At 52.4% G+C, this 15181-nt stretch overlaps 1 protein-coding gene across 3 annotated transcripts; it reads left to right on the forward strand.

Moving 5' to 3' along the window:
- The first annotated feature begins 262 nt into the window (after positions 1-262).
- Positions 263-8629, forward strand: SAXO5 (stabilizer of axonemal microtubules 5). 3 transcript variants are annotated; one of them, XR_012428299.1, is made up of 8 exons: positions 263-877; positions 3728-3831; positions 3918-4018; positions 4873-4985; positions 5092-5175; positions 5459-5660; positions 6544-6629; positions 8001-8245. XR_012428299.1 is itself a non-coding variant. In XM_045379821.3 (8 exons), the coding sequence occupies exons 1-8, from the start codon at positions 301-303 to the stop codon at positions 8220-8222; spliced, it is 1515 nt and encodes a 504-aa protein (XP_045235756.2). In that variant the 5' UTR covers positions 263-300; the 3' UTR covers positions 8223-8245. The 3 variants fall into 3 exon arrangements, 2 of the variants coding, with proteins under 2 accessions (XP_045235756.2, XP_065392664.1); XM_045379821.3 differs by having other exon boundaries at positions 5066-5175; XM_065536592.1 differs by lacking the exon at positions 6544-6629 and having other exon boundaries at positions 5066-5175; positions 8001-8629.
- Positions 8630-15181: the final 6552 nt, after the last annotated feature.

Genomic DNA, 15181 nt, shown 5'->3' on the forward strand with positions numbered 1-15181 from the left:
TCATGTCGGCCAGGCTGGTCTCGAACTCCTGACCTCAGGTTATCCACCCGCCACGGTTCTCCCAAAGTGCTGGGATTACAGGCGTGAGCTCCCGAGCCCGGCCATGAATGATTATTTCTATCTCTGCTCTTGCTGGAGGAGGGCACAGAGGCTGTGCCAGTTTCCCGTGATGTCCCCAGCCTCCAGCTCAGTGCTTGGCGAGCAGAAAGGAGTCAAAGGCAGGAGTCAAAGGCAGGTGCCCCGCTGGCCACTTGCTCAGTCCCTCATCTCCACCCTCTCGCAGGTGGCTGGTGTCCCGCGATGGCCGCAGGCGCCCTCCTGCCGTGCCCGCGCCCGTGCCCGATGTCCCAGCAGGACTTCCTCAAGGCCTCACACTTCTCGCTGGGGCCCGACCTGCGGCTGCACGAGGGTACCATGCACACCACGTCGCACCGGGACTTCGCCTACCCGACGGCCACCCGGGAGCCGCCGAGCCTGCAGCCGCCGCCCGCGCTGCTTTTCCCAGCGGACCCGCACTGGGACCGGGAAGAGCGCGTGTCGGAGGCGCGCCGCGCGTTCCCGCCGCCGTCGACGCCGCCGTGGGAGCTGCTGCAAGCGCAGGCGCGGGAACGCACGCTCGCCATGCAGGCCAGCAACTTGCACCTGCACGAGGACGCGCACGCCGGGATCGGCCTCTCCAACGCGCGCGCCGCCTACGTCTGGCCCGAGCTGCCGGCGCGCGCCCGAGAGCGGATCCGCGGCGCGCGCCTCATCTTCGACCGCGACTCCCTACCGCCCGGCGACCGCGACAAGTTGCGCATCCCGCCCACCACGCACCAGGCGCTCTTTCCACCCCACGACGCGCGCCCGCAGCCTCGCGCGCCCAGTCGCCACCTCGGTGAGCGCGCACCCGGACTGAGAGGGCGATTTGCTTCACCCAATGGTTCTCAAAGAGGGGCAAGGACTTTTCATTCCCCTTCCCCCAGGGAACATTTGGCAATGTCTGGAAACACTTTTGATGGTCAAGACTTGAGGGGTGGCCAGGCGCGGTGGCTCAAACCTGTAATCTCAGCACTTTGGGAGGCCAAGGTCGGTGGATCGCTTGAAGTCAAGAGTTCGAGACCAGCCTGGCCAATGTGGAGGAACCCCGTCTCTACTAAAATACAAAAATTAGTAGGGCGCGGTGGCGGGTGCCTGTAATCCCAGCTACTTGGGAGGCTGAGGCAGGAGAATTGCTTGATCCCAGGAGGCAGAAGTTGCGGTGAACCGAGATTGTACTGCTGCACTCCAGCCTGGGAGACAGAGCAAGTCTCCATCTGAAAGAAAGAGAGAGAGAGAAAGGGAGGAAGGAAGGAAGGAAGGAAGGAAGGAAGGAAGGAAGGAAGGAAGGAAGGCAGGCAGGCAGGCAGGCAGGCAGGCAGGCAGGCAGGCAGGCAGGCAGACTCGGTGGGGGGCTGAGGCCATGCGCAGTGGCTCACACTTGTAGTCCCAGTGCTTTGGGAGGCCCAGGCAGGAGGATCTCTTGAGGCCAGAATTGGAGACCTGCCCAGGCAACATAGCAAGACCCATGTCTACAAATATATATAAATTTTATATATATCCATTATATATATAATGTATATATACACATATTATATATAATGTGTATGTATATATAAAATTTTTTAGAAAGTGTCTCTCTCTCTGTCACCCAGGCTGGAGCACAGTGGCACAGTCTCAGCTCACACAGACTGGATCTGCCCAGCTCAAGCGATCATCCCACCTCGGCCTCCCAGGCAGCTGGGACTGCAGACATACTTGTCATCAGGCCCAGCTAATTTTTTGTACTTATTTGTAGAGATGCAATCTAACTATGTTGCCCTGGCAGGTCTTGAACTCCTGGGCTCAAGCAATCTACCGCCTCGACCTCCCAAAGTGCTGGGATTACAGGCATGAGCCAACGAGCCCAGCCCTTACAAAATACAATTTAAAAAGACAGACAGAGGTGCTACCAGCAGACAGCGGGTAGAGGCCAGAGACGCTGCCAAGTATCCTCCCACAGACAGGGTAGCCCCCACAGCAGAGAATTAGCCAGCCCCAAATGTCAATCACACCAAGCCTCAGAAACCCTGGAACCACCTTGAGCGTCAGTTTCAGCATCAGGAGGGTGGACATATCCTCTGAATCTATCCAGAGTGGTGCGTGGTTGGCAGAAGTCATGAATGCCAGTTTGGGGTCAGACAAATCAGCTAAGTTTTCCATCTGCACACCCTCCTCCCCACATCCCCCAGCCTTACCACCTTAGTAGCTGTGTGAGACTGAGCGAGTTGACCTCTCCAAGCCTCAGTTTCCCCATCTACAAAATGGGTGCGATCACAGGGATCCAATTCACAGGAGCTGGTAAAGCTGAATGTGTATGGTGTGTCTGGTACAGAGAGCACCCAACAAAGAGTAGCCACCATTCGTGTGATTTTCCAATTCTGTGACTCCAGGAACCCTTCTGGTGAATGTTACTGGTCAGATGTCCCTAAGATGGCCTCAGGGATTGTCAAACCCTGATCTGACATTTAGTTGTAGTTCCTAGTGTCTGTGGTTTCTGGTAAGTTGCTTAACCTCTCTGAGCCTCAAGGAGACTGTAACATAAGAGAAATAATACCAGGTCCAAGAAGGTGCGACCGGGCACGATGGCTCACGCCTGTGATCCCAGCACTTTGGGAAGCTGAGGCAGGTGGACCACTTGAGGCCAGGAGTTGGAGACCAGCCTGGCCAATGTGGTGAAACCCCATCTCTACTAAAAATACAAAAATTTAGTGGTGCGTACCTGTAATTCCAGCTATTTGGGAGGCTGAGGCAGGAGAATCGCTTGAACCTGGGAGGTGGAGGTTGCAATGAGTCGAGATTGTGCCACTGCACTCCAGCCTGGGCCACAAAGCGAGACTCGGTCTCCAAAAAAAAAAAAAAGAGAGAGAGGGAGAGAGAGATGCTAGGTCCTGGAAGAAGATGCAATGCACTTAACCTGTGCATGGCTCAATATAGTCCTTGGTAGATATTATCGGGATTTTTTTGTTTTTTTATTTGTGTGTGTGTGTGTGTGTGTGTATGTGTTTTGAGACGGAATCTCACTCTGTGACCCAGGCTGGAGTGCAGTGGCGTGATCTCGGCTCACTGCAGCCTCTGCCTCCCGGGTTCAAACTATTCTGTCTCAGTCTCCTGAGTAGCTGGGACTACAGGCATATGCCAACACACCCGGCTAATTTTTATATTTTTGGTAGAGATGGGATTTCACCATATTGGTCAGATTGCTCTTGAACTCCTGACCTCAGGCGATCCACCTACCTTGGCCTCCCAAAGTGCTGGGATTACAGGCATGAGCCACCGCACCTGGCTGTATTTTTAAATTTATCATTATTTTTTAGAGATGAGGGTCTTGCTATGTTGCCCAGGCTGGTCTCCAGCTCCTGGGCTCAAGCCCATCTTCCCACTTCAGCCACCTGAATAGCTGGGATTACAGGCATGGGCCATTGCCCCTGGCTTTTAGTATAACTTGTTTTATTTTTATTCTTTGGTGTTTGCCAGACAGCTCTCAGTCTACACTGTTCAGAATGGCCCAGCTGCCCTTCCCAGGCAAAAACTAGAATTCCTTCCAGAGGGCTTGAGATGGCAGAGAATCTCAATCTCTCTCTGTCTCTCTGTCTCTCTCTCTCTCTCTCCCCCTCCCCCTCCCTTTCTCTCTCTCTTCTTTTCTCTCTCCCCTCTTGCCTATCCTAAGGAGGCCCCAACACCCTCAAGTGGGACTACACGAGACAAGATGGGACTTCCTACCAAAGACAGTTCCAGGCCCTGCCAGGCCCACCTGCCTTGATGTGTAAGAGGGTAAATTGAGGCTGTGTTGGGGCTGCAGGTGGGGGCAGAATTGGGGGCTGGGTGGTTTGGGCCTTCCTATCCCTGTCTGCCCACAGGCCTCCTCTACAGTGGAGCTGGGAGACTGCAAGATCAGCTATGGATCGATGTGTTCGGAGCAGAAACAGGCCTACAGGCCCCAGGGTCTGCCTGAAGATAGGTATAAAGGGGCCATTGCCGGGCACGGTGGCTCATGCCTGTAATCGCAGCACTTTGGGAGGCTGAGGCAGGCGGATCATGAGGTCAGGAGTTCGAGACCAGCCTGGCCAATATGGTGAAACCTCGTCTCTACTAAAAATACAAAAATTAGCCGGGTGTAATGGTGGGCACCTGTAATCCCAGCTACTCGGGAGGCTGAGGCCAGAGAATCCCTTGAACCTGGGAGGCGGAGGCTGCAGTGAGCCAAGATTGTACCACTGCCCTCCAACCTGTTCGACAGAGCAAGACTCCATCTCGAAAAAAAAAAAAAGTGGGGAGGGCACTGCCTTCCCACCCAGATGGGACAATTGGCTTTCAGTAGCATGTGGTATGAGCCCCTTAGGGCTTTAGGACCAATACTCTGCCTTTGAGGTCTATGTCACTGGTAGCCAAGGTGCACTATTGTGCCAGGTCTCCCATTATTAGAGCCCCATGGCTTGGTCATTAGGAAACCCTGATCCCCTCCCCCTTTCTGGAGGTTACAAGGCCTCAGATGGATCCACTTTACCTTCTTCTTCTTCTTCTTCTTCTTTTTTTTTTTTTTTTTTTGAGACGGAGTCTCGCTCTGTTGCCCAGGCTTGAGTGCAGTGGCATGATCTCAGCTCACTGCAAACTCCGCCTCCCGGGTTCAAGCGATTCTCCTGCCTCAGCCTCCCGAGTAGCTGGAATTACAGGCACGTGCCACCATGCCCAGCTAATTTGGTATTTTTAGTAGAGATGGGGTTTCACCATTTTTGCCAGGCTGGGATTACAGGGGTGAGCCACCGCGCCGGCTCACTTTACCTTGTTCTTGATAGAATAATACATTACATGCAGGTATGACAAGGCCCAGGCCGCAGCCCACATCCACTATGTAAATATCCGTCCTGGTGACGGCCTCTTTCATGACAGAACCACCAAGGCCGAGCACTTCTATGCCCGGGAGCCAGGTGAGAGCCTGCGGCCCGCCCCGCCCCGCCTCCCACCGCAGCCTCCCAGGGCAGCTCTGCACCTGTTCGGCTCCTGGCAGAACCTTTTGTTCTTCACCACGATCAGACTCCGGAGTCGCACATCCTGAAAGGAAATTGGTGGCCCGGCCCCGGCAGTCTGGACACCTTCATGCAGTACTTCTACGGCCAGGTGAGCAGGAAGAGCGAAAAGGCGGCAGCGAAAGGGCTTCCCAGACAGAGCAAATAGCAGGTGCAGAAGTCCCAAAGGGGGAATGAGCTTGATATGTATGCAGGAATCTCCTGGATGTACTTGAGTGATCTAGGGCGAGTCATTAACCACTCCGATCCTCGGTGGGGCCCAGAAAGGGCGAGGGAGCTGTTCAAGGTCACACAGAGCCCACCTCCTCCCTCCCGATCCCGGGCCCGGGGACCTCTCGGACGCCGGAGCTTTCAAATGCCATGTGGTCCTACAGCCGCCACCCGCGACACAGCCACCCAGCCGCCACGTGCCTCACGAGAAACTACAGAGTCACGTGACCCTAGGGGAGCCAAAGCTACTCAGATGCTTCTTCAAGACCACCATGGGCTCTGACTACTGCCCCTCCGAGTGGAGGCAGGTGCAGAAAGCGCCCAACCTCCACTTGCAGCCGAGCAACCTGCCGCAGGGGACCGGCGGTGAGCGCTCCCGGGAAGCCCCGCCCCATAGAGCCCCGCCCCGGGAAGCCCCGCCCCAGGAAGCCCCAGCCCTGGAAGCCTCGCCCCCTGCCACTGCTCGGGCCCCGCCCCTAACCAGCCCTCCCCTCCCCCTGGTTTCACCCCCGTAAGGCTAAATCCCACCCCCAATTGACCAGAACCACAACTCTGCCCCTGGATAATCCCGCCCCTTCATGTCATACCTCTCCCCTTCATGTCATACCTCTCCCCTTCATAACTCCATCCTTCTGAACATGGCCCCGCCCCTTCTCCATCCTGTCTTATCCAGTCTTAACTCCTCCTTGATTGTCAGACTCTGGCTCCGCCCCTGACCCGCCAGCCAGCCGTGCGTGGCCCTGCCCCCAGACTCGTCTGGACGGGTCCCACCCCTGATCTTCTTAGCCCTGTGCCCTAGCTCCTGGCTCTTCCCCTAGCTCCTCCCTCCTCCCCCAGCTCCTCCCTCTTCCCAAGCTCCTCCCCCTTCCTCTGGCTCCTCCCTCCTCGGCTCCTTCCTCTTTCCTAGCTCCTCCCTGTTTCCCAGTTCCTCCCTCTTCCCCAGCTCCTCCCCCTTCCTCTAGCTCCTCCCTCCTCCCCTGGCTCCTCCCTCCTCTCCCACCTCCTCCCTCTTCCTCAGCTCCTCCCTCTTCCCAAGCTCCTCCCTCTTCCCCAGCTCCTCCCCCTTCCTCTGGCTCCTCCCTCCTTATTTGGCTCCTCCCTCCTCCCCTCTCCTAATCCTTTCTTCTCCCCTGGTCAACATCAGCGCTAGCCTGGCTTGGCTCTTGAACCCTTCCCTTGAACTTCACCACACCCTCAGCCCCGCCTCTGCCCACAGCCCTCACTCAGCCTCCCTAACCTGAATCTCCAGAATTCGATTTTTTAACCATGAACCAGAAGATGCTGAAGCCACACGGAACAGCTCCGGCCCTGGTGACTGAAGAGATGCTACAGCGGGTGAGGGAGCGGGAGGGGAGCCACCCATCATTAGGCAACCCCCACATGGGTGTAGAGTTGTCTCAGGAAGACTATGCTGTCACCCAGCCTCAGAGTTAGTGACCATCCAGGCTCAGGGGCACCTTTTTTTTTTTTTTTGAGACGAAGTCTCGCTCGGTTGCCCAGGCTGGAGTGGAGTGGCCGGATCTCAGCTCACTGCGAGCTCCGCCTCCCGGGTTCGTGCCATTCTCCTGCCTCAGCCTCCCGAGTAGCTGGGACTACAGAGGCCCACCACCTTGCCTGGCTAGTTCTTTTGTATTTTTTAGTAGAGACGGGGTTTCACCGTGTTAGCCAGGATGGTCTCGATCTCTTGACCTCGTGATCCACCCGTCTCAGCCTCCCAAAGTGCTGGGATTACAGGCTTGAGCCACCTCGCCCGGCCGGGGGCATCTTAATATCCCTTTAGCCTCAAGATCATCCCTAGCTTCGCCGGGTGCGGTGGTTCACGCCTGTAATCCCAGCGCTTTGGGAGGCCAAAGCAGGCGGATCTCCTGAAGTCAGGAGTTTGAGACCAGCCTGGCCAATATGGTGAAACCCCGTCTCTACTAAAAATACAAAAATTAGCCGGGCATGGTGGTGCATGCCTGTAATCCCAGCTACTCGGGAGGCTGAGACAGAATTACTTGAACTGGGGAGGCGGAGGTTGCAGTGAGCCAAGATTGTGCCATTGCACTTTGGGCTGGGCAACAGAGCAAGACTCTGCCTCAAAAAAAGAAAAAAATAAAATAGAGATAATCCCTAGCTCACTCCCCAGGGTCGTGTCCAGGTCAGCTCAGGGGCATCTTTGCACCACCACCACTGTTATACCCAAGACGAGGGTTAATTCAGAGCCACCGAGGAGCACCCCAACCCTGGAGTCCTTCCAGGGACACCCCTGGTTACTCTCCAGCTTCTTATCCAGCTCCTTATTCAGCCTCGCCTGGGGCCCTTTTTATCCACCTCTCCCCAGGGTTCAACCTCCCCAGCCTTTGATGCTCTGGCTCTGCCCCTAACCGGCCCCACCCTTCCCCTGGCTTCACCTCCTGAAGCGCTAAATCCCACCCCAAATTGACCAGAGCCCAAACTCCACCCCTGGACAATTCGGCCCCTTCGTAGCCATGTCCTACCCTTGCATAACTCCACCCTTCTGGTCATAGCCTTGCCCCTTTCCCTATCCTCTCTTACCCAGTCTTAACCATCCTCCTTCGTCAGACATTGGCTCTGCACTGACCAACTAGCCTGTCCTGCCTGGCCCCAGCCCCTGACTCATTAGGCCTGGAGATCCTGGGGTGGACAGGGTGGGTCAGCCACCTGCCAGGCTGCCCTGCCATGCTGTCCACCCTGACTCCATAGTGCAAGTACAGTCACATGGAGCCCCCACTGGGTGGACTGCGCTTCTTCTCAACCCAATACAAGGACGAATTTCCTTTCAAGTATCAGGGTCCAGCAGCCCTGAGACTGAAAAATCCTCAGGAGGGCTTCGTGCCCCTGGGCACGCCTCACCAGCACGGCTGCAGGGAGAAGATAGACCCTCGGGCTCCCCAGCCCCCTATGTACCCGTGCCCCAGCCAGTAATAAATGCCACCTTGGCAACATTCCACTCTTCCCCATCAGTCAGCCAGTCGAGAGGATGCTTGGGTGGGTGGGGGCTGGGGGAAGGGACTGCACGGGAAAGGATGACTCCATTGTTGCTGCGTTGCCATGAAGAGTATGGAGTCAAGGCTGGACGCGGTGGCTCACACCTGTAACCCCAACACTTTGGGAGGCTGAGATGGGAGGATTGCTCGAGCCCAGGAGTTTGAGATCAGCCTGGGCAACATAGGGAGATCCTGTTTCTACAAAAAATAATTGGCCAGGCGCAGTGGCTCACACTTATAATCCCAGCATTTTGGGAGGCCAAGGCGAGCGGATCACCTGAGATCAGGAGTTCGACACCAACCTGGCCAACATGGTGAAACCCTATCTCTACTAAAATACAAAAATTAACCAGACGTGGTGGCACATGTCTGTAATCTTAGCTACTCGACAGGCTAAAGCACGGAATCACTTGAACCTGGGAGGCGGAGGTTGCAGTGAGATCACACCACTGAACTCCAGCCTGGGCAGCAGAGCAAGACTACATCTCAATAAATAAGTAAGCAAGTAAGTAAGTAAATAAATAAATAAAAATTTTAAAAAGCCAGGCATGGGGGTACATGCTTGTAGTCCCAGCTACTCAGGAGGCTGAGGTGGGAGAATGACTTAAGCCCAGAAATTTGATGCTACAGTGAGCTATATGATTGCACTACTGCACTCCGGTCAGGGCAACAGAGCAAGAACTCTGTCTCAAAAAAAGACAAAATGAAAAAAGTTGTAGTGCTGAACAGAGATATTGATGTGTGTGCTTGAGAACATAGATCCCTGTGGGGGCTGGATGGACATAGTCCAAACCCGGACTCCTCCATGTCCTGGAGAGTAGTTTGGGCAAGTCACCTAACCCTGCTGAGCCTCAATTTGCTCGTCTATGAAACGGGGATAAGTAGCAACTCTCCCATGAGACTGTTAAACATGAGAAATGTCCACACTTTTCAGTGCATGGGGCTGGGGTCGTGGAGGGAAAGCTCCCCTTCTGAGGATGAAAGTGGGGAAGGCCAGGGTGTGGGGAAAAAGCTTTCAATGGTGGGGACACTGGGTGTGGCCTGTAGAGGACATGGAGGAGTGGACACAGTTGACAATAGCCCAGCAGTTTCTTCCATCATGGGCAAAGACTAGAGACCGAATGGGGCACTGACTGTCTGGGAAACTGTCCCCCAAGTCAGAGCAGAGTCCAGAGGCAAATTGACAAAAGCCATCAAGACATTACCAGGTCCAAGGGGGTAAGTGTTCAGCCAGAGACAAAATGTAAAGGGTCAAAAGGAGGAGGATGTCATGGGGCTCTGCAACAAGTGAGTGACAGGGCTTAGTAAGGACCAGTACCTTGGACAGCGCCTGACCTTGAAGGTCCAGGGCGTGGTGAGGAGAAAGGTCTGTCTGGGGTAAGGTCTGTCTGGGGTAAGGTGCCTGCCTCTGTGGGCTGTTGAATGTCCAGTTTCAAGGAGTGAATATGGCTTTCCTGAACCGAGAATCAAACCTCCAAAGACCAAGGACCCCAATCCAATGAACCATGAGGTTGAGCCAATCTCAACCCTGCCCAGGAGCCCTTTCCTGGTTGGCATCAGTTCTTCTAGGCCAGGTTGTCATTTCTGCAAGAAAGGCAGGAGGGAATCCAGCTTTGCATCCTGTAGGGACAAGATGACCCTTTGGACCACACATGGTATCCACGTTGACCATGCAAGAATCTGCCGGCTGTAGAATATGTCCTCTAAAGATATTTGGCATCATGCTCTTCTGAGTTACTTCAGGATAAACCAGGGCTTGTCATCTATTGATGTCTTAGATCATTCTTTATTGGAGGCTCTCCTGTGCATTGTAGGATATTTAGTGCCATCCTTGTCCTCTACCCACTAAATGCCAGTAGTACCTCTCCCTCCCACTTGTAACAAAATGTCCCAAATATTGCCAAATATCTTCCGGATGGGAAAGAATTGCCCTGGTTGGAAATCACTGCAATAAGCTCATCCTCTTCTGATGAAGCTGGTCTGCCTAGTGACCAGACTACTAGAACAGAAAGGTTTTCTCTTTTTGCCTTGCCTGCTGGGAAGCTCAGAATGTTTATTTGGTCTTAAGTTCTATGTAGCTCTAGTTGTGGGATTATCTTCCTGCCTCATGCCAGGAATGGTTTATTTATTTGTTATTATTTATTTATTTATTTTCAGACAGAGTCTTGCTCTTGTCACCCAGGCTGGAGTGCAGTGTCATGATCTCAGCTCACTGCAAGCTCTACCTCCCGGGTTCATGCCATTCTCCTGCCTCAGCCTCCCCAGTAGCTGGGACTACAGGCGCCCACCACCACACCCGGCTAATTTTTGTTTTGTTTTGTTTTGTTTTGTTTTAAGAGATGGGGTTTCACTGTGTTAGCCAGGATGATCTTGATCTCCTGACTTAGTGATCCACCCATCTCGGCCTCCCAAAGTGTTGGGATTAAAGGCGTGAGCCACTGTGCCTGGCCTGGAATAGTTGAAAACAGCCTTAGGCATTAGAGGAAAACAGTCCATAGCTGTTAAAAGGAGCTGGATTTCAGCACAACTTGAAGCGTTTTCTTTTTTTTTTTTTTTTTGAGACAGAGTCTCGCTCTGTCGCCCAGGCTGGAGTACAGTGGCCGGATCTCAGCTCGCTGCAAGCTCCGCCTCCCGGGTTTACGCCATTCTCCTGCCTCAGCCTCCGGAATAGCTGGGACTACAGGCGCCCGCCACCTCGCCCGGCTAATTTTTTGTATTTTTTTAGTAGAGACGGGGTTTCACCGTGTTAGCCAGGATGGTCTCGATCTCCTGACCTCGTGATCCACCCGTCTCGGCCTCCCAAAGTGCTGGGATTACAGGCTTGAGCCACCGCGCCCGGCCTTTTTTTTTTTTTTTTTTTTGAGACGGAGTCTCGCTATGTCGCCCAGGGTGGAGTGCAGTGGCCGGATCTCAGCTCGCTGCAAGCTCCGCCTCCCGGGTTTACGCCATTCTCCTGCCTCAGCCTCCCGAGTAGCCGGGACTACAGGCGCCCACCACCTCGCCCGGCTAGTTTTTTGTATTTTTTAGTAGAGACGGGGTTTCACCGTGTTAGCCAGGATGGTCTCGATCTCCTGACCTCGTGATCCGCCCGTCTCGGCCTCCCAAAGTGCTGGGATTACAGGCTTGAGCCACCGCGCCCGGCCGAAGCGTTTTCTAACAATGAAAATGACCAGCCCTAGGATGGCTTACCAGGGAAGAACAGAAACTGTACTGGAAATGTTTAATCCTTGGGGAAAGACACTACATCAGGATGATTCTGGATGTATTTTATGGATTTATGACTAACCTCCTATATTCCACTCACCCCCTTCCTCCCCCAAAAAGCCTAGGGATTAAGACAAATAATATAGAATTGAATGTGAGAAACTAAGTTTTTTCTTTTTTTTTTTTTCCCAAAATGGAGTCTTGCTCTTGCCACCCAGCCTGGAAAGCAATGGTGCAATCTCAGTTCACTGCAACCTCCGCCTCCTGGGTTCAAGCGATTCTCCTGCCTCAGCCTCCCAAACAGCTGGAATTACAGGTGCCCGCCACCGTGCCTGGCTAATTTTTGTATTTTTAGTAGAGACGGGGCTTTACCATATTGCTCAGGCTGGTCTTGAACTCCTGACCTCGTGATCTGCCTGCCTCGGCTTCCAAAGTGCTGGGATTACAGGCATGAGCCATCGTGCCTGGTCACCAAGATTAATTTTTAAAGGAAAACAACTTTCTCAATGGAAAGCATCACCCAGCAGCAGAATTCAGACCTGCCTTTCTGTCCTTAGGCAGGAATACACCCTGACCCTCACTTTCCCTCTCTGTAAAATGGGAATGCCAATAGTTCCCGTTTCAAAGAGTATATACAGGAATTAAATAAAAGGTGCATGTACCATGCTCAGAAGAGGGCCTGGCACTTGGCTGCAGCTCAATGAATGGTGACTAAATGTGTTAATGTCTTATATCATTTTGTTGCAAGCGACAGAAACCAAGCTCTATCTGACTCAAGTGAAAAAAAGGAATTTCATTGATTTAGAAAAAAGCCAGACATGGTGGCTCGTGCCTGCAATCCCAACACTTTGGGAGGCTGGGACGGGAAGATCACTTGAACTCAGAAGTTCAAGACCAGCCTGGGCAACATAGTGAGATCTCATCTCTACTAAAAATAATTTAGAAAATTAGCTGGGCATGGTGGCATGTACCTGTAGTCTCAGCTACTTGGGAGGCTGAGGTGGGAGGATTGTTTGAGCCCAGAAGATTGAGGCTGCAGTGAGCTATTATCACTGCACTCCAGCCTGGGCAACTGAGCAAGATCCTGTCTCAAAAATAATACACACACACACACACAGAAACAAGAAAGTCTGAGTCTGGAATTGGGTCTAATATCAGGCATTTTGCATCAGGACTGTGTCTGCCTGTCCATCTCTCAGTCCTGTGTCCCTCCAAACAACAGCAAAGGAAGATGTTGGTAGTATTTACCAATGCTAATGATTAAAGCCCCTAGAGAAGGGCAGGGTCTTTCCAACATGCTCCCTCTATTGAGTTTTTTGCTTTTGTTTTTTTTGTTTTGTTTTGTTTTGTTTTGTTTTGTTTTGAGACAGAGTCTCACTCTGTCACCCAGGCTGGAGTGCAGTGCTGCAATCATGGCTCACTTCAACCTCCACCTCCTGGGTTCAAGTGATTCTCCTGCATCAGCCTCCCAAGTAGCTGGGATTACAGGCATGCACCATCATGCCCGGCTAATTTTTGTATTTGTATTAAAGATGGGATTTCACCATGTTGGCCAGGCTGGTCTTGAACTCCTGACCTCAAGTGATCCACCTGCCTCAGTCTCCCAAAGTGCTGGGATTACAAGCATGAGCCACCATGCCGGGACCCACATTGGAATTTAAGGAACAGGCTGATTAGCCCATTTGAATCACACACCCAGTTGTGGACCAATCACTGTGCCTAGAGGAAAACAATATTGTAATTGGCTTGGCCAGCTCAGGAGCCCACCCCTAGGTTATTTAGTTCCCCAAACCCAGATCACGGCGCTGGAGCCCAAACTTGACTGTGTCTCCTAAGGACAGATCTGTGTCCTGCCCCAGGTTGCAATCTGGAGGGTGGATTAGCTCAGCTAATAGGCTCTTCCCAGTGAGAGTGATCGTCAGCTTTGTGGACAAGGAATATTCAGTGTTGGGGAGTAGCTTAGGGTGTCAGATGTTCTCCCATAATCCCAGTCTTATCTTCCACCTCATCGTCTGCCTCATCTTTTAGCCTGGGACAGAAAATTCAGCTCTGACAATCTCACAAGATGAAGCAGATGAGTCTCTGCTTTGAGAAGGAACACATTCCAGAAACTTGTGTCTTTCTTGCAAGGCTTTGCTGAAGATTGCATGAAAGCTTCTCCAGGCCCCAGGCCAGGCATGGTAGCTCACACCTGCAGTCCCAGCAAGTTGGAAGGATTGCTGAAGCCAGGAGTTCGAGACCAGCCAGGGCAACATAGTGAGACCCTATCTCTACAAATAAAATAATAATAATAGGCAGGCATGGTGGCTGTAGTCCCAGTTATTCAGGAGGCTGAGTCCCCAGCTACTCGTCTGTAGTCCCAGCTACTCAGGATGCTGAGGTGGGAGGATGGCTTGAACCCAGGAGTTCAAGGCTGCAGTGAGCTACGATTGTGTCACTGCACTTCAGCCTGGGTGACACAATGAGACCCTGTCTCTAAAAAAGAAAGAAAGCTTCCCTATATTCCAATATTCTGGTCCTTAGGAGACACATGGTTAGAGTTCCATGATAAAATAGGTTACTATTTATTTATTTATTTTTTATTTTTTATTTTTGAGATGGAGTCTTGCTCTGTCGCCCAGGCTGGAGTACAGTGGCGCGATCTCGGCTCACTGAAATCTCCACCTCCCAGGTTCAAGTGATTCCCCTGCCTCGGCCTCCTGAGTAGCTAGGATTACAGGCACCTGCCACCATGCCCGGCTAATTTTGTATTTTTAGTAGAGATGGGGTTTCACCATGTTGGCCAGGGTGGTCTCAAACTCCTGACCTCAGCGATCCGCCCATCTCAGCCTCCCAAAGTGCTGGGATTACAGGTGTCAGCCACCGCGCCTGGCCAGGCAACAATTTAATCAGCTGGTTTTCTTCCACATAACTCTAGTTTTCTGGGGGAAAAGCTCTTTTACATAACCCCTGTGTACATCTAGACAGGTTGTGCATTCCATAATCTAAGGTGCCCCGTTCACTTTATAGTCCATGTGTGTGGCAATCCTGGCTCTCTACCCCATCTTCCTTTAGTTGGTTCCACATTTTTAGGTTTTATTTTTAAGATTTTTTTTTATTACTCTTTCCTTTCCAGGTAATAATTCCTAAATTAGTCAAGACTGTCACGGATGCAAGAAACAGACATCCACTAAAACTAGCTCAAACACCCAGAATATTTGTGGGTTTTGTGGTACAGGAAAGAATGAGTTCTCTGGCTTCAGGTACAGCTATATCCAGGAGCTCAACAAATATAGCCAGAGCTATCTCTCTGACTCTTACTTGTACATCTTGGTGCATATTGGCCTCAGTCTGCAGACTGTTCTTTTGAACAACTGGGGAAGGTGACTGCAGACAGAATGAGCTCCTTGTGGCTCATAATCCCAGAGGTAGAATGAGAACCTCCAATGTCACCTTTTCATCCCATACCTAATTATTGTGGCCAGGGGATGGGGCCCTTTGATTAGAGTCCAGATCACATGGGACTGGGAAGGGGTGTTAGACATATGTCCATTTGGAGTAGTGGAGGGGACTCCACAAAGGAAAAGAAAGTACTGTTAGATTCTAAGCCAAAGAAACAACAGATGTCATCACAAGTATTTGTAATGGGATCATCCAGGAAGTGGCAGGATAAGGAACTAGGGGCATAATCCAATTGAAGTTATCTCCAGTCTC

The sequence above is a fragment of the Macaca fascicularis genome, chromosome 19, assembly GCF_037993035.2.
Source record: "Macaca fascicularis isolate 582-1 chromosome 19, T2T-MFA8v1.1".
NCBI lineage: Eukaryota > Metazoa > Chordata > Mammalia > Primates > Cercopithecidae > Macaca > Macaca fascicularis.

What these genes read in the sequence shown, in the direction of transcription:
- SAXO5 (XM_065536592.1), top strand. Translation starts at nt 301, where the DNA reads ATGGCCGCAGGCGCCCTCCTGCCGTGCCCGCGCCCGTGCCCGATGTCC. An exon ending in CAGGGTCTGCCTGAAGATAG is followed by an intron (nt 4,019 to 4,872) that starts GTATAAAGGGGC and finishes CATTACATGCAG; the next exon opens with GTATGACAAGGCCCAGGCCG. An exon ending in TGCAGTACTTCTACGGCCAG is followed by an intron (nt 5,176 to 5,458) that starts GTGAGCAGGAAG and finishes GTGGTCCTACAG; the next exon opens with CCGCCACCCGCGACACAGCC.